Source organism: Acyrthosiphon pisum, chromosome A1, assembly GCF_005508785.2.
Source record: "Acyrthosiphon pisum isolate AL4f chromosome A1, pea_aphid_22Mar2018_4r6ur, whole genome shotgun sequence".
NCBI classification, from domain to species: domain Eukaryota; kingdom Metazoa; phylum Arthropoda; class Insecta; order Hemiptera; family Aphididae; genus Acyrthosiphon; species Acyrthosiphon pisum.
Genome location: NC_042494.1, coordinates 158,921,300 through 158,940,598, shown reverse-complemented (window position 1 = coordinate 158,940,598; position 19,299 = coordinate 158,921,300). Strand labels below are relative to the sequence as shown.

Below are 19,299 nucleotides of genomic sequence, written 5' to 3'. Positions count from 1 at the left end.
AATAAAATTTTATTTACATCATAGAAAAGAAAAACGAATAATATTGGAAACTGAATACGTCCTAAACAGTTCAAAACAAATCAAAATATTTTGAAAATTTTATCATGTATAGAAAATAGAAATATAAACAACTGGTGAAAATTTCATGTATCTACGGTAATTTGTTTTAAAGTTATACTAAAAACCAAAATCAATTATCTCGAAAACAGATTTTGCGTAAAAATTCCTGTTTTTCCTTAATTTTTCTTTTGTTTTTCACGGCGCTTTTGAAAAATACTGGAAAAATTTTACTTTTGACCCCCCAAGGTACCAACTAGATTCACTTTCCTATCAGAAAAGATACTGTTGAAGAAAATCGAAGCACTTTTACTGTCCTTTAAGGCGATGACAGACACAAAAAAAAATTTAAAAAAAAAAAAAACACACATCATTGTAAAATCAATACATTCATCGTTTCACTCAGAATCTAAAAACTAAATCTACAAGACACACATATTATATTGTTTTTAAAATATTTGTGTAATCTTTCATGTATATAAACCGTAGAAACAAAATTAAAGTAAAAGATTATTATCTTTTCAGGCTTAAAGATTTGTTGTAGAATCAAGTGTCTTTGGTTTAAAAATAAATTTATAAAATCGACTACAAATAGTATTACTTATTTATTTATAAAGAATAAATAAAAACATAATATATTTATTACGATCGGATAATTTAGTCGATCAACTCTACCTTTGATTATTTAATTTCAAGTGTATTATTTTGTCGAGAATATTTTTAAATTAATTTTTATAACACCAGAATTTATTGTATTCTTTTTCATTTGTTATAAAGGATATTTATTATGTAAACGAGTTTGTTGAGAATTAATTCACGAGAAAACAAATCAGAGGTGATTAATCAATATTCAGATATTTCATTATTTAATTAAAATATTCAATGCCAAAAGGCAAAAGGTAAACGATAATTATTTTATTGAACTCATCTTATGCTAATAATACACTGGATTAATATTTAAAATTATTAAATATTTTTTAAATAAATTTACTTTAGTCGGTTTTTCTATAAAAAAAAAAAACAAATCGGAAAAAATATTGTGCATATTGGGTATATAAATTATAAACGATATTAATGGATATTTTTTTAAGTAAAAACATAATACAATTCTGATTGATTTTAATTTTGAACTTCATTATTACCTATTTATATTTTATTAATTCATTGTCTTGTGTAGAACATTTCATCGTTTTTTTCAAGCCCATTAATAATTACTGTATGCGCGTAACGTAAAAAAAAAATCATAATTTCAATTCCGCATATAGATCACGTCTTCTCCAATTATTATTACAATTATTTTTCAATGTACCACTTTCCTATAGGTATTAATGTGTCCGTCTTACCCATTTCGAGTAGTGTGTCGTAATACGCTAAAAGACTAGCTCTCTGCATTACCCTGTACAATTGTAATTCAGCTTCGTTACTTGGACTGGATGTCATAATCACTGCAACACAATACAATTTTTACAATAAGTATATATCATTTAATAATTAATATTTTAAAATCAAATTCGAGATAATAAAGTTAACGTTCAGTCTCGGTGTATTAAAGATGTGTTGCATACCTATATACACATATATCATATTACTAATATTATTAACACCTACCTATTTATTCGTATTTTTAACCTTTTACAATAGGCCTTAACCTTATACACGATTTTTTTTCATTTAACGCGGTAGTGCCATCGAAAATACTATTATTATTGTTATATTATTGTTATAGCAGTGGTAACGTTTAGAATTCAGGTCACCGATAATAAATGTGTCTGCTGCTCCTACCCTCCCCTCCAAACCCGTTTCTGAAGGGTAGTGTTTTTATTTTATAATATATAATATATAGTGTTTTCCTTCATTCTTGCGACCAATATTTTATATTTTGTGACTTTGTAGGAGTTTCGTTCTTTCGTTATATATGGGTGGTATACTAGTATATAATAGCCCCTTTTGCCCCTTCATATATATATTAATATCGGCTGAATTACATATGAATATATACGATACGCGAAGAGAATAATGGCTTAGCGTTCTATCCGCCTTGTTGCTGAGGAGAAGAAATAGATGATTTTTTCCCTATCACGTGGTATTATTGTATTGAATTGGCGTCGCATTGTCGCTGCAGTTGCATCGAGAACTGCAGTTGACGGCGCCACATTGACTATATACGGTGTGGTCTATTGAGAGAAACTTTTATGATTTTTGTGGTTCCGATTAAAATAAATTGCCAAAGTGTTTATATAGTCAATAATATATAATTATATACGGCGCATAAATAAGAACAATTCATACTTGTTATAATTTATGGTTTTCAGTTAAAAATGTTAAATGTTATCTAGTCTGTTATACGAACACTGCTGGAGTTTTCTAAACTTAAATAACTATAAACCTAGTTATGTATTTATATTTCTACTATAGTTCGTTACAGATAGAAAACTATAATGATTATAACTATTTTGTGATACACATAAACCTATAAATCCCCCGAAGCGAGTGCGTATATGTTTGTACATCGTATATTTTATTCAGCGCTCACTGCAGGTTAAATCCAATCAATGAAAATAAAGTAATAAATGCTTCAGATCAAAATAAAAATATCCATACTAATTTTACTAATTTTAAGTAAATACACTTAAATAATAAATTACTTATTTCTCAACAAATCAAAATAATAATTATTAAAAATTATCATTATAGTTACTTGGTGTAATAGCAACAGTTCCTTAATCCCCTGCAGTTGTAACCGTATGTACGAATAACTGCTGCAGCAGTGGTCGTCTAATATTATTTATTATTATTATTTTTTTTTATTTTCGTAAAAGGGTTGGTGGTCAGGACAATATTTGGGGTGGGGGTACCTTCTGTTTATTAACTAGAGGTACTGTAGTATACCACCGTGTTGTTCTAACGACTTCCTGAGCTATAAAGTGACCTAGGGCCGTATAGTCCGTTGTAATTATATTGCACAACGTACATCGGACAGCAGCTGAGGGTTGAACTCGTTTTCAAGGCTACCAACACCACGGGGTGTCCATTATTATAGTAATAAAAAAAAAAATAAGATAAAAACAACATAGGTCAATAATATTGAACTTTAATAATATATTAAGGACGCATCGTGTATATTGTAGGTATATATTATATAGATGATTACTACCAGCCATTGACAAGTTAGTTTTATTGGTTGTCAATATACGACGTTTATTATGAATTATTATTTACTAATATTGTTATAATGTTTTATTTATTAACTTTCTGTTTTTAGCATTTGAATCAAACTATACAGAAAAGTGATATCTCGATGTTTGAAACATATTATAAGCAGTGATCAGTATTTGATTTAACCTTTTCAGATTCAAATTACTTTGGTTTTAATTTTTTTTTTCATATTAAATTGTTTTATAATATGCTTTAAATATATCATACAACATTATTTTAGTCAAACAAAAATAATAATTAATCAATTAAATAGGTATTAAAAACAAATAATTACAAAAATAACATTTTTATGTCGGGTGATTCATGAAAAATATTACGCTGTATTTTAACTGTGGCAAAAATACATACACAATATACTATTTGAATACCGTTGAATGTCGAATATGATCTACTTTTTAGAAGTGAATAAAATATATATAATATAATAAAGGTATATATGTGGTATACTATACAAATGTTACGTGTGACCGGTTTTTTCCACATAGGTAGATGTAGATGTTCTATGTAGTAGATGCGTTGACTGGGATTTAAATAAAGAACAAAAACATCGAAGAAATCGGTTTGAATGCTTAACAGCAGATGTGGCCCGTACAATGGACGTAACAGTAAGTAGAAAAAAAATTATGTGAAAAAAAATTGAACCAGAATCTTCTAGTAGATAAAAAAAAGATGGTATATATGTATAGTGTGTACACATCAATTAGGGCCCGTCCATCTGTCTTTGGGTAGTCCATCTATGTAAATGAACCTTTTGTACAGCCCCAGGGTCAAATATGGGTATGATTTGTTAACTGATCAAACACATACACATCATATATATAATACGTGCTATACGTGGACGTTGTGGGAGATATAAGGTCAACGATCTGGTTAAAATAACAAAACACCTTTTCATGTCGTGTAGCTGATCGTATTTTGATAACAGTCGTATTATGATGGTGTCTAATGTTTTTTTAAGGTATGATGTATGGGATTCACGAGACCTTGGATAGTTGGATAAATTGTCAATAACAATGTTGTAATAATTGATAAACAAAATTTAAACCCAATTTAGTCTTATTTCATGACCAACGTTTATATAGGTATGTATAGGTTATAGGGTCTATATTATAAATAAGAGATCTTGGGAATAAAATGCCTATAATTGAATATTGAATACTCAACACATTAATGATAGATAAATATTATTTTGGATTTATAACTTTAAAAATGTATACAATCATTCAAGAAATATTTTTCAGTCTTTTAAAAGTTTTCCTATTCAAATGTTTAGTTTTATATTAAATTTAATAGAAATTAAATTAGGAATTTTTAATTTCACATAAATAAAGAGCTACGTTATTTAGATTGAAAAAAAATATTTGTGTATAATATTGGATCTTTATAGTACCTACCTATAAACTAATTATAAAATGTATTTTAAATTGAACTTAATTAATTATTATTAAAATTACATTTTAATTTGATTAAAAATCATATTTATTATAAGAAGCCAAATTATTCAATATCATAAAACATTAAGTTTCTATTCATTGCACTTATGCAAATATAAAATTAATAATAGGTTTCAAATAATAATTTTTTTATTTTTATTATCATAAAAAAATCTATAATACTTAATCAAATTTACTAAATCAAGTTAATAACTATATAAAATATGTAGGTACCATTTAATAATTTTGATGATTAATTAATTAGATGATTTAGTTGTATTTCATAGCTTAATTAATAAATTGAATTAATTTTGTTGAAACGATTTTCAGCTAAAAGATGAAATACATTTTAAATTATTGTATAGCCTGTTTAGAGTATCAATTAAAAATGTTTTACAATAGTATTTTTATATAAAAAAAACATAACTGACCTAAATATTACCTAATACTTTTTATTTTTATTTACTTAGATTGTAATGTGTAGGTTTTATATCAATTAGGAAAAACTAGATTTAAGTTTTCTCACGGTATTAAAATCACAAGAGGTCAAAATAATATATATATTTTTTTCGAGATAGAAAAAAATTAAATTATATACAGTGTTTGAATAGTGATATATCTAAAAAAAAATATGGAATTATAAGTAATTTAGGAGTGTACAAAAATTAAATTATATTCCACTAGGACAAAATGAGGTTCAACTTCTAACTTCAATGCTTTTTTTTTATTCTAAACCTTCTTTGAGTCTCATGCTGATGACGATCGAGAGAAAAAAATGGACAGCAAAAAAAAAATAAATTATAAAAAACACCAGAGAATGTGAACCCTTCAGGCAGAACCGGTGGTTCTTTTTGTTTTGTTTTGTTGTTTTTTTTTAGAACCGAGGCCATTAACATTATTTTTTTTTTGTCTTTTTAAAGTCCGAGAATGTCTTTATGCATGGGAAACATTGAAAAAAAAACAGTACCGTAGACGGAACATAAAAAAAATAATCAATACACCTAGAGTTCTAAGAATAAAAAAAAATTGATAAAATGAAATGGGGCCTGGGTGCCTTGCGCGATATATACTGTTGAATGTTAATGAGTTATTATAAATTGGTTCCAGCTGTTTTGATGATTAGGATTTTTTTCACTCGAGTAAAATGATGATTAAAGTTGAAACTTCCATGGTATTATGGTAAAAAATAATGTAAATTGTTTATCATAATAACCACAGTATCAAATAACTATATCAAACTGTAATTTATTAACAATAATAACAATAATTAAAAAAGAATTATATATATACTAGGTGAAAACGATTTTAATACAAACATAATGATGACGGGGATACATTTGAAAAAGTATTTTTTAAATATTATTATAATGTTTATTTTCAATGAAAGATTTATTAATTATTAATTATATAGCTAAAATAGTATAAATTGTATCCAATATTAAAAATAAATAGGTAGGGACTTTATCTTTACTCTAAAGGCAGATTTTATTTTTCCCGTCCTAATATTATTATCTGTTATCTAATTTATTCCGTATTAATTATTAAAAAATAATTGAGCATTTATTTTATAGAAGAATAAATAAAAATACCTAATTTAATACATTAATATCGAAATGGTTGGGTGATCCATAAGATAGACAGGAATTATTTTTAAAATAATATGTTATTTTGCAGGAATGCATTTTTTGGTTGAATAAAAAGCTTATAAATTATTAATCAATGGATTAAAAAAGCGATTGAATATGAAGTGTTTGAAAGTATGACAGATATATTCATATCTTTAATTAATAAAATCATAATTTACAACTTAAATCTAACTGAACAAAAGAATTTCGTAAGTACTTACATGCTAATATCTAAGGCTATATTATATAAACGGTTTAATTCAATTAAAACTTAGGTGCGTATAGGTACCTAAATGTTAAACGACGTATTTAAATTTAAGTATGTTATAAACCTTATTGGTGTTTATAAATATTCAATAATATAGTTTAAAAGATTAAATAATATTTAAATTATATTATATTATACTGACACAGATATTAGATATTAAGTGAAAATATACGCATATATTATGTACATAATACTGACACAATTATAGTTATATTATTGATAATAAAATATTAAAATGGTAAAAATATACAATGTCAATTAATTAAAAAAAATAGTTAAACAATATATCTACTCATTTGAACTGTTTTATTTTTAAAATAAGATATATATTATTATTATTAATATTTCTTTAAATTCTTATTTTACACTTAAACACATATACTTTTTAGTCAACAATATTTCAATTATTTAGATACTGGCGATCGAGTTACTAATTGAGCCCTGGCCAGGTGGCATCCACAGTCCACACGTTTAGCCTATAGTTGATCTCTATAATTATATTATTTAAAATTATATAACGTCTAAAGAAGTAAATGATTGACATAAAAAGAAACACCTGTCCCGAATTATATAAATATTCCCGTTATAACATTCAAGTATAGATATATTTTTATAGACTTTCCGTTTATAAAACTACATTTGATAGTAGGTAAAACATATTTAAGCAGTATAATATAAACTATAAAATATATATATCTTTATATATTCATGTCGGATAGGGATAGGTACCAAATATTGTTAAGTTAATACTTACTCGAGCTACTCAATATAGTATATAATAAAGAATTATAAGACATTTTTTCTTTTGAATATTCGCTATTTATCTATTCCACTGCATAAACTAAAACCGATTCAATCCCTTTCTGTGGGAATACTATCTCTGTAAAGATCCCACTCATGAAACAATATTCGTATGAAAAAAAATGTTGTCCAAGAAAAAAACTACCTCGCATTTTGTTCACGTACATGCAAATATCGTGTGACTATGTTAAAGAAAAAAAGTCGTCTAATTTTTATACTTCTACATTTTTTTTACCTAAAACAATACTCAGCTGCCAGTGTATAAGTACGGGGGTAGGTAGGTATGCGTGAGAATGAGAGGAAGGGGTCACAGGTGTTTTACATGCATGTAATCCGTCTGATGCATGCAAATGCTCGTCCACGCTATTATAATATAATGTAGTGGAAGAGAAGAAAAAAATTTACCCTGCGTGAGATTCTATAACGACGGCATTGTCTTTGTAAATTTTTTTTGTCATCTACAACCCTTTTCTAAGGTCATCTCCAAGTTGGTGCAAAAAACGGACCCCTTTTGCATAAAAAATTACTTAAACTTTTTTTTTGGCCACCCACCAAAAAAATTGACTCTATACACGGTTAGATATACGGGATGGTTCATCCCCAGTAGGGTTGTTTTTTTTTCATCATCCATATAAGGATAATTAAGGGTGTGAGGGTACGTCCGCCATTTCACTACCCTCCGGTATTGTTTAGGGGTGGATGCTATTTTTTGTTATTATTTTTTTAAGGTTTCGTTCTACCCTCCGGATGACTGTCCCGGCCCAATGGTGAAGCGGCAGGGGTGACTGAAATATGGTTGGATGGGATCAACGGTTTTTGTAACGTTTTCGCAACGGTTTACTAAAAACTAAAATGGACGAACTAAGACTACTGATTATAGTACGAATACACGTGTATAATTACGGTATCCATTTTTTGATAAATCGTGATAGAAGATTTAAATTTGTTTTCATTGTGTAAACTTGTGTAATTTTGGGTAAAATTATTTCGTACATATTAAACAGCTCTAGTTAACGTGGCAATAATAGAATTCCTGTATATAACTGACCGAAACTCATACTGGAAGATGTTTTAGAAATATTCTGTATATATAATTAAAAATTAAAACACAAACATGATTATTTTTAAATAAAATTAATTTTATATCATCTTACGTTATATCATTTGAATCAATTTTAAATTATATAGCTAAAGTAAATAAACAATAAACCAGTACACTCTACTATGATATTCTTTCGAAGTATGTATACAGTCTAGGCTTTACGGAACGGGATTTTGAATACATTTTTATAATTATTATTTTATGACGTAGGTACCTACGAAATACAAGGATAACAAATCTCGGCGTGGCTTTCTGTTAATTTCTTGTTTACTGTTAAACATGATTTAAAGTCTTACAGAATAAATCAACAGGACACTTTTGTGATGTAGATACACGCATTATTATTTTAAAGCTATTTGTGCCAACATTATATTATGCTATAGGCATATTCTTAGAGTTTTTAATTTCTTTTTGTTGAAAAATGTATACTATTGATGAATAACTGCATTAATACATAATGAATAAAAGTGGGTCAGTGGTGAGCAAGACTAAAGTTGTAATGAATTAGCCCTGAAGCGATTTTCTGTTTGATTTAATGAATATAATTGTATTTTAATGTTCTTAAGAATTTCGTTATAATGTAATTTATGTAATTATGATTTATGGGTAATATGTAACCATATTATATTTTGCATGCCATTAAATTAAAATCTTAAGAATAATAGAACAAATCAATACACCTATGACGTAGTATGACGTATTTGATCACTGTATCATTGGTAAAGTGTGATGGGATTATTCTACCTAAATTCAGTACCGCATTTAGACATTTTGCGCCCCGGTGCAAAAAAAAATTGGCACCCTCTAAGCTCCGGTGAAAAAAAATTGCTTCGCCCTAAGGGGCCTACCCACGGAAAATATGGGAGATAGATCCTCATTAACCTTTGCTTGATCATCTCTCCACAAAGATACATTTGAATTTATGTCACCTAAACCTTGCTTATAATTCATCATATAAATATTTTTACCATATTTAAGTAGGTTGTAGGTATTTCATGAATAAATAAAATAAAATTATATAAAACTATGCAAATTAATATTAATTAAAAAAATGTCAAACAGCATATATATTATATAATACTGTTATTAAAATAATTAAAATTATGCAATTTTAATAATTCACTAGTAAACATGTTTCTGGCTACAACATTTTGGTGCCCCTAAAATACTGGCGCCCGGGGCAGTTGTACCCAGGGCCCCCCCTAAATGCGGACCTGCCTATATTATGTCGTAAAGTCTGTAAAAAGTACATATTTTATAAAATAATAATTATTATTGTAGTATAGGCAATAGGCATTAACAAAATATTATATTATAAAAATTATTTCGTTTTTTACGTTTAAAAAATACCTATCTATTTACATAGTTTTACATAGTCTTGTATATACTAGATACATCATTAGGTAAATTTTATTTTTATTAGATCCAATATTTACTAATATACTTAAACAAAAAGTTTAATAATTTGATTAAAATTAAAATATATACTTTTAAAGGAATACAATTTATAATAATGATTTATGTGGTATTCGTGTTGTATTAAAAATTATAATAGTACCTACTACCTATATCTAATTTAAATATTAATATTTATTTATAGGTAATTAAATAACATTAACTTTAAGACGGTGTATGGACGTACAAATTATTTTAAAAGATTTATGAGAAATTTAATTGTTTCACACATTAGTACCTATTTGTTGTGTGATAACGTTAATATTTGACCATCTATATTATACTATAGTATATTATAGTTTTTTTATAGTAATAAACTAATAAAGTTATTCATTATATATAAATCGATTATTCAAACACCTACGAAATAAATTAAACATTTTTTTTATTAAATTAAATAAATGGATTAAAAAAATCATTGTTCGACATTTTTAGTAACGCTATTGAACTTTTAAACAAGATAAACTATATGAAAATGTTTCTGAAGTAACTTTTCGGCTTTACCATTTACATTTACAAAAACTACATAATTTAGTAATTTAATTTGATTGAAATATGATAAAATCGAAAGAAATCATTGAAAGATTTGTCCTCAAAATGTAATATGATGGTTATGCTTTTAAAATGAGTGCAATAAAACTATATCAGAAAAAAACCACAAGTTTTCGTTGGATCGTGTGTTACTTTCGTGAAATAAAGAAATGTTTATATATACCTACTTGCAACGTTTGAAAAGAAATTTTTTCGTTCGTGGAATTAACTTTAAATTACGCATTTGATTTTTTCTTGTGTCGGATGCATAAAATACAACGAAGAAAAGCGAATAGCAAGAATGAATGATAAAAAAAAAAAATGAACGTAGAAAGAAAAAACTGAATTCAACCTCTACGCTCCAAGGCATATCATCAGATAAAGCGGTTGGATAAAAAAAAGCAAAGAAAAAATTTCTCAACGTCCTATTTATTGGTTGAAATACGTTTTTTGTCTTTTATATTATCATTGTGTTACATACGTGAAAATATTATATCAGTAGAAAAAAAAAATACTAGGAAAAATCATCAAGAAAAAAAATAGAAATAAATAAGTCGATATTTTACCAATATACGTGATGCATAACAGAATGTGAATGAAAGCAGTTTAGGGATAAGAACCGAAAATATGTTACAGAAGGAAAAATCGATTCGTTTCGTTACTATAATCATAATTATATTACACATATATTATGAGATGATAAAAACAAAATTAGACGCCTACGTGTTGATCAGATAACAATATGTTAAACTGTTAAAATTAAAACCGTTTCTTTTCAAAAACCACTTAGATAATATTTATTTTTCCTTTACGCACGTACGTACCATCAAATTGATGTGTAATTTTCTCTAGTTCAGAATTCAACCAATATTTATAACATAAAATGCTATTAAAAATACTAGGGTGCAAAAATTGCAGTATCGATGTCGCTTATGTAGTTCGATAAAAATTGTTTAATCTGAATAGAACTTAAGTTCAGACTCCCAGAGTGAAAAAAATTGAATTATGTAACAATATGTGGATAAGACAATTCGTATAAATTAATTGAATTTACTAATCAGATTACTCAAACAAATTCATTTTTGAAATACCTATAGAAAATTAGTGCAAGCTAAGAAATATCAAAAATACGTCAAAATAAACTCACCCGAAGGCCAAAGTATAAAAAAAAATAGAATAAAACTTGTAACTCGTAATTAATATATGCATATATATATAGAATATAGATATAATTTAAAAAATCTTCATTCCTACATTTCGTTGTATAATACGTTTAACACATAATCTAATATATAATATAAATAAAATGTTTTATATAATTTATTTATTCAAAGAATAGTAAGTTTAATTATGACAAACTTTGAATAAAATATTTGATTATTATATATTTATATGAATTAGATTTAAGTACCTAGAACCCAATTGTATTAGTAGATACTTTGGACAAGATACTTCAGTGATAGGGTCTTAACAATTCTTGTACCTTAGGCATATGTAAAATTGTGTATAAAATAATACTTTTATTATAAATACATTCGAATGGAGTAAAATGATGTATTATAAATGTATCCTACTGGAGTTTGGATAAAATCGCAATTGTTGAGATTTGATCTTCTAGTGCTTTGGAGGATAACCAAGATAATCAAAAAATCTCTCTTTAACGAACCAACGACGCATGTTTTTAATAGTGAGTGGTCATACGAAACTATTTCAGAGGCTCTAATTCCAGACAAACAATTGTGTGCAGAAAACAGGAAAGTTTTGGAACCAATATCGTTAATTTAATGAACATACATATCTGCAGTATGCCTTCATCAGATTTCTTGAGGAATGCAACTAAATTAGACTTGTGTATTTTTTTAGTTGTATAAGACATAGATACGTCTAATATACAACATTGATTATTACAGTATTGAATACTTGACTGTACTTAAAAAAAGTGGTTTAATCAAACAAATCTTTGGGGGAACAATCAAAAAATTTCTTAAAAATGTATAAGTTTACTAGCTATTCATATTATATTTCGTGTGTTTATTATAATATACTCTGGGTCTTAATACGTTACAAAATTGTATACATTATTTATGCTGCCAATGCGCAGTAATTAAAAGGGCGACCTAATAGCAATAGGGTTTGTGCACGGCATAGTTGTGAGAAAAATGTGGAATGAGCCGAGAACAAAAAAGTTTTAAAAAAAAAATAATAATAATCAAAGGATCGCTCACTTGTGCCGTTCGAATTCTTGCTCAAGATCTTCGTGCCGGAAGTATGTTCCGCCGGAGCGCCGATTGCAGGGGACGTGCCGCAACAGTTGCCCCCGCCGTTACCACCGTTGGTCGGCGGCGTGCCGGTAGACCGAACTTCGGCGCTTTCGTTGACTTCCATAAAAACTTCAACGGCCGGTAAATAAACAGCGTTCCGTGCAGTCCGCGAGAACGCGATTCACGTCGACATTTTGTTGAGCAGAAGAAAAACACAAAAATTATAATAGAGGAAAAAAAAGTCACAAAAAAAAAAAAAACAAATTAAAAAAAAATTTTAACAAAAAAACATTAAATTTAACACAATCTCATACGATACAACAATAATATAATAGTACCAAAATGTTGTGAATAATTCGATAAGGAGCGTAGAGCTTACGTGACGAGCTTTGAAATTTAATAATAATATAATAAATGGTATACAATATTTTATCGTCTAATAAAATATAAAATAGTGTCGATCGGTGGCGTAAGCGTCCGACGGTTAGCGGACCCGTGACGATTGCCGCATGGCGACTCCGGGATACTCGAGGGAAAACTCGAAACGCGCAGCACTACGCCGCCGACGCCACCGCCAGACGTCCGCGACGCCATCTGCTGGCTTGGCCGACGGCGACGGCGGAAAACGCCATCTCTTCACCCGCTCGGCCGGCAGCTGCAGTTGTACTGGCAGCCGCCGAGGGGTCTCCCTCGTTCGGAATAATAATATTATAATATCTACCGATGTCTTATGATTATTGCCTAATGCCTATACTTCATTAACGGTATATTATTATAATAATATTATCATTGCATATACCTAAGGCGTATTGTAGGCATATCATAATGAATACTTACCAGTGGTTATCAACCATTATGCGTGAGTACGCATGTCTTCATAAGTGGGGGGGGGGGGGGACGGTTTTAAGTCATCGAAATAATCGATAGCGTTCCCTTTATAATATATTATATAGTTCTCAATTCAATAAATTATACATATGTAGACAACAGGTGAGATTATCAATTACAATTTTTAACATAAAAACAATTGTTTTTATGCAGTATGAGGTATCTATATTCTATATACTCCAACTATATGTACCGTATTATATAATATCTAATGAGTATATATAATTCAAAGGATATTGTTACGGGTTTAGAATTTAGATTTATTTTCTCTGCACTGGGTGCCTCATCTACAGAATAGTTAAAGTACCTATAATAATATATAACCGGGGTGGTCAAACTTTTTTTTGATTAAGATCTACACGAGGGTAAATTTTTTCTTTTAGACTAATGTAAAAAAAAATATTTAATATTGATAATAAACATACTTATATACATATTAAAATGTATTAACATTTTACTGTTGACGTAGAAGCGAGTCGTTGCATATCATGGCCAAGCGAAAACGTTGTAGGTACTAAAGTCTAAACCAATCTACTCAGCTTTTATAACTATTTCATGTGATAAAATGCCATTTCACATTAACAGGTTAATCCGAAATATATATGTATTTAATTACTGAATCTACTAAATGACAAATTGTATAAGAATAATATTAATAAATTCTAACATGGAGGATCGACTTAGAAATCGTCCAAGATGATATTATAGTTATCATGATTTTAGTCATGAATGCGAGTTGGAAAAACTTCTATTGATAACTTAACGCCTATATAACGGTGTATCAGCAGTACGCGTGTATATCAATAACAATTACATTAACTATAGTATCCAACCATAATAATAATAATAACAATAATGATAATTATGATAATAATATTTGACAAATTTACACTGCAGAAATCATTTTTTTCAAAACGCGTATCAAATCTCACGCTCCCCCCCGGACATTTTCAACGCCCCCCTCCCATAGGTTGGGAAACACTGTTATAAACAATGGTAGGTGGATTTTTTTTAAAAATATTTTTCCCTCCTCTACCATCGCAACCGCACCGGGACGGGTGAAACGAAGTGCGTCGGCATCGTATAAGAACGCTGCCGTGCAAATGGCAGGGGGACGGCTATTATATAATATATTATATATTATATTCATATACATATATATTCGATCGTTGTTGGGTGAGTGGTTGGGCGATGAGTGGTTGCGGGGAGTTGTAGTCGTCGTCGTCGTCAAGAAACCGGACTCGAACGGGCAGAAAAAAAATATTAAATGAAAAAAAAAAAACCGTTTCGGGAAAAGAGACGGCGGCGGGGAATATATATCCTACGCGAAAACAAAAAAAGGCCGAAAGCGGTTTTTCGGCGTGGTGTGTAATAAAAATATAATATTAATTGAACGACAAGGGAATAGAAGACGGAGGAAAAAAATAATGATTAAAAAAAATTGTGGGCATAGAATGTCGTGATCCCGCGGGAGAAAACGTCTAAGAACAAAGGGTTGTGGAAAAAAATGGTCCGTTCGTGACTGCACACGCTGGTTGAGAATTATGACGTGTTCGTTATTACGTATTATTATACAGTGCAAACGGCGAAACGAAAAATTCTTCGCAACAACGTCTTTTGTATACGTATGTAAATGTACGTGCAATAGAACGGTTTTATATTTTTTCGAAATATTTTTATGTACATTTATTATTTGCAGCGGGCAAACATTTAAGTACGTTTTATAGATAACCAACAGTGCAGGCCGCCAGCGTTGGCAGCGTTTTTATTTTTACTTATCAAACATAGTACTTAAGTCTTCAATAGCATTATGATAATTACATATTATTATTATTACGTGTCACACAGGACGGGAATTAGTTTAAAAAACCATATTATATATATACTGTAGGCTGAAACACTGGAATCAGTTTTAAAATCATTATTGTTCCGGAAATTTGTCTGACTTACAATGTTCACGTTTTGTACTACCTATACTCGGGTTCTCATAATATGGTATTTAATAAAATAATTATTTTTCAACTAAGAATTTGTCGATTAATAATAAATATAATAACTGTCATACGGTGACGACTGATGTTGTTGTAAGTCATAAACTCATACGCGCGTAGGTTTATACAATATATTATATTGATTTGTAAATGTCTCGCATAGTGTTATTATCTTCCAACGGCGGCAGCTCCATACGGCACCAACGGTGGTCGAACTACGGCGCGAATACATTACACTCATATAGTACCGTTGTTTGCAATCAGGGACGTACATGCAGGAGGTGACCGTATAAAGTATGATGAAAAAAAACATGGTACGATAACTTTACGATACTCATACTCCTTACCCCGCCGACCATCATACAAAGCTGTAGTTCACCGCTTTTCATTGAATGTCAATAACTCATCATGACTAATATAATATTATATACACCGTGCATTATGAGGCGAACTGGATACACCAGACTGCGGAAACTCCGACGGGATTTAGTTTATTGCCATCATACCATGGTATTTTATCATGGTATATAAAGTATAACTAGCTGACCACGGCCATGCAGTGACGACGAAGGCGCCGAGCAATATGCGCGCGCTGTTGTTACCGTGATTTTGGACGAAATAATAATAATACGCGATCCTGGTTACCAACAATTACTTCGTCGAGTAAAGGTGGGTTTCCACTAGATACGTGTACGTGTACGTGCATAAAAATACTTGACTGTGATTGGTTGGTATACACGGTAAGCTTTTGGTATACCAGGGTGTTATACGTTCTTACCACAGGCTTGACCATGATACCATGAAGTTGGATCCAGTTCAACTTTTTACGTGTACACGGCTCTATATTGATAACATAAGAATATACGAGGTAACTAATATGTTACCAATCCATAACCGATCAACCGATGGGAAACGTTTGTGAGACCGTTCATAGCGAACGTATCCGGTCAATATACGCACGTAAACGTACACGTATGTAGTGGAAACCCGCCTTAAGACACTGTGGACCTACCGGTATAAGCGTGTGTACTGTGTGCACTGTGTAGTGATGTGTGTAACTCGATGAGTAGTGGTCGCGTTTGCTAGGTAAGACTGATGAGTTAGTTATGTGTGTTGTGAGTGTGTATAATTGTGTATATATGTGTGTAATTGTAAGTTAAAATAAAATTTTAACGAGAAATTGTCCAGGATTTCCTTGTGAGATAATAATATAATTCAAATATTTATCACGTTCTAATATAGAAATTATAATTAAATATTATACATTTATAAGTATATTATATAAAAGGGGATGCACAATGCCATTACGGCTTTTTTTTGTATTTTGGTCCATCAATAAATGAAATAATGAAATTAAAAATTACCAAATAAATAGTTTAAATATGTGCTCACAATATAATAACTTGTACGGAGTGCAGACTGGATAGGTTGGTCCTAGCTGAATGACAATAAATAACAATATAATAGGTAATAATCACGGTGCGATTTGCGCACACAAATTAATATTATAAAAAAGTTGTGGCAATTCGTTCAGAAGTTTGAAATGATTGATTAATAATAATGATAATGATATAGGCAGTGACGATCTGCTAATAACAAATAGGCGATAATATTCGCAAGCAATATACAACTAATAAAATAAAATAATGTAATTCTCATATTTATATAATAAAAATAACGGAGATTTACGCACGTACAAACCTATAGTAGGTACGATTAGGGTACATAAATTAACAATGGTTATAAAATAAGATCTGATCATAATAATGGTTATTGGTTGATAAATGATCATAATTATAATAATTTTAAACTCACAGATTTTCATAGATATAAAAAAGTATGCAACCCAGGGTGATCGCCTACCTCTCCTCAATGTCCAACGCCCAGGGTCCCTTTTAATACGTGTGCCTGTTGGTGCACGTCAGGAAAAGTGGGGTAGGTAATTAAGTATCCGTGGACAAGCACAAAAAAGTCGTCCGCCGTGTCACGAACAATATATTTCGACCTAATCCATACGCCGCTAAAAGCATGCGCGATGTTCTAAAAAAAAAACCTATTGGTACGTACAATACCGAATACCGATATATTATTATGTGTACGTAAATCTAATGTAGTGTAAGTACGGTACCGGTCTGCTGCAGATGATGTGGAAATCCTATCTTGGCATAGGTGTGCATTGGGAATAATTACACTATCCATCATCGTTCGTAGATTTCCGGAGAATTAATAATAACAAGAACACCCCCAACGCGTTTACTGAGCCGGTGCCGTTCTCCCAGACCACTGCACACATATTCATAGACAATTAGGTATAATAATAATAATAATAATGATATATAATACGACACGCTGAAATTTTGGATAACGTTATACGTCATACATTGATAAAAAACAACAAACATTTGGGCAACCACGCCTCAGTTTGTCCACCGCACACGCGTTTGCCTGTGCGAATGTCATAGTATACATTTATATTCCACTCATATTAGCTCACCCGCCCACCAGCCATTCAATCTGCACAATTATCCCCAAGTACCTATATAATATTATGCTTAGCCCCAGATACCACACACGCTGAAATATCACGTACAAACTTCAGGACCTTAATTGCTGAATGTTGAGTAATTACTAATTCAATTATTTAATCCCGGTGGCCGGTGCACACGTTCGTTTTTTTTGTCGAAAACTTTTGTCAAGCTCTCCCATAAGTCCATGATTATAATATTTAAATAAAAATTTATTATACACCATGCCACCAGGGTGTATGAACCTGCAAGTACGCAAAATTTGTCTTTTTCGGTAAGCCTCCATTGTTGACGGCGACTGCCGCATGTGCAGACACACAGCAAAAACGCACGTGTATCGTGTGTGGTTTGAAAAAACCGGACGTGTGCACAAGACAGTGTTTCAGAATAAAACGCTGATAAATAAACGCTTAATACAACATGTTTTCAAAGATAATAATAAAATATAATTTGTACTTACTTAATTAATTATCTTCGTTGTAGGTAATTTTTTTCGTTTTTTTAATAGATAATTTTTTAGTAGTTACCTGACCTAACCTCAGACGTGATGTAGGTACTGTTAGAAATATACATAGTTGCAGAATATAATTGTAGGTATAGATACTATTGGAACATTTAACAACAGTAGTTTTTAATTAGAACTTAGATTGTATTATTTATTTGTATCTATCTATAACCTATTTAGAATATTATAAACGCTTACGTGTATCATGAATATTATTATTATTAATGGAGCTGATGATAACAGCTACAATTATGGAAATATTATATCGTGTTTTCAATAATTAATATGTAGTTAAAAATTATCGTAGCTAAGAAAAATGTGTTTTTAAAACTGTCATGCTTCGAAATAAACATAGAAAATATTTTTTATAAAATTATTTAAAAATAATAATAAAGTACCTACCTATAATAAATAATCGTTTATTATAACTTATAAGTTAATCGAAACGTAAAATGTCGCCGGCGATTTTATTTATTTATATTTAATTTTAAGCCTCCTGTACATTTTAATGGAATAAGAAGTATTAATATTCATTACCTATTGTAAATTAACATTTAGAAAAAAATGGGGTTATACCAACGCGCGGCCGTGACTATACTCCGCGACTAAGAATTATAAAAGGTTCCTATTCATAAAAGGCC

At 29.7% G+C, this 19,299-nt stretch overlaps 1 protein-coding gene across 1 annotated transcript in view; it reads right to left on the bottom strand.

The window, feature by feature from the left end:
- Positions 1-12,930, bottom strand: part of LOC100571775 (NGFI-A-binding protein homolog) — a 29,485-nt gene extending 16,555 nt beyond the window's left edge. Inside the window, exons 1-2 of the mRNA XM_003244879.4 lie at positions 12,714-12,930; positions 1,401-1,502 (exon numbers count right to left, since the gene is read on the bottom strand). Of these exons, the coding sequence (XP_003244927.1) occupies positions 1,401-1,502; positions 12,714-12,873 (262 nt within the window). The 5' untranslated portion in view covers positions 12,874-12,930. The remainder of the gene's footprint in view (positions 1-1,400; positions 1,503-12,713) is intronic.
- Positions 12,931-19,299: the final 6,369 nt, after the last annotated feature.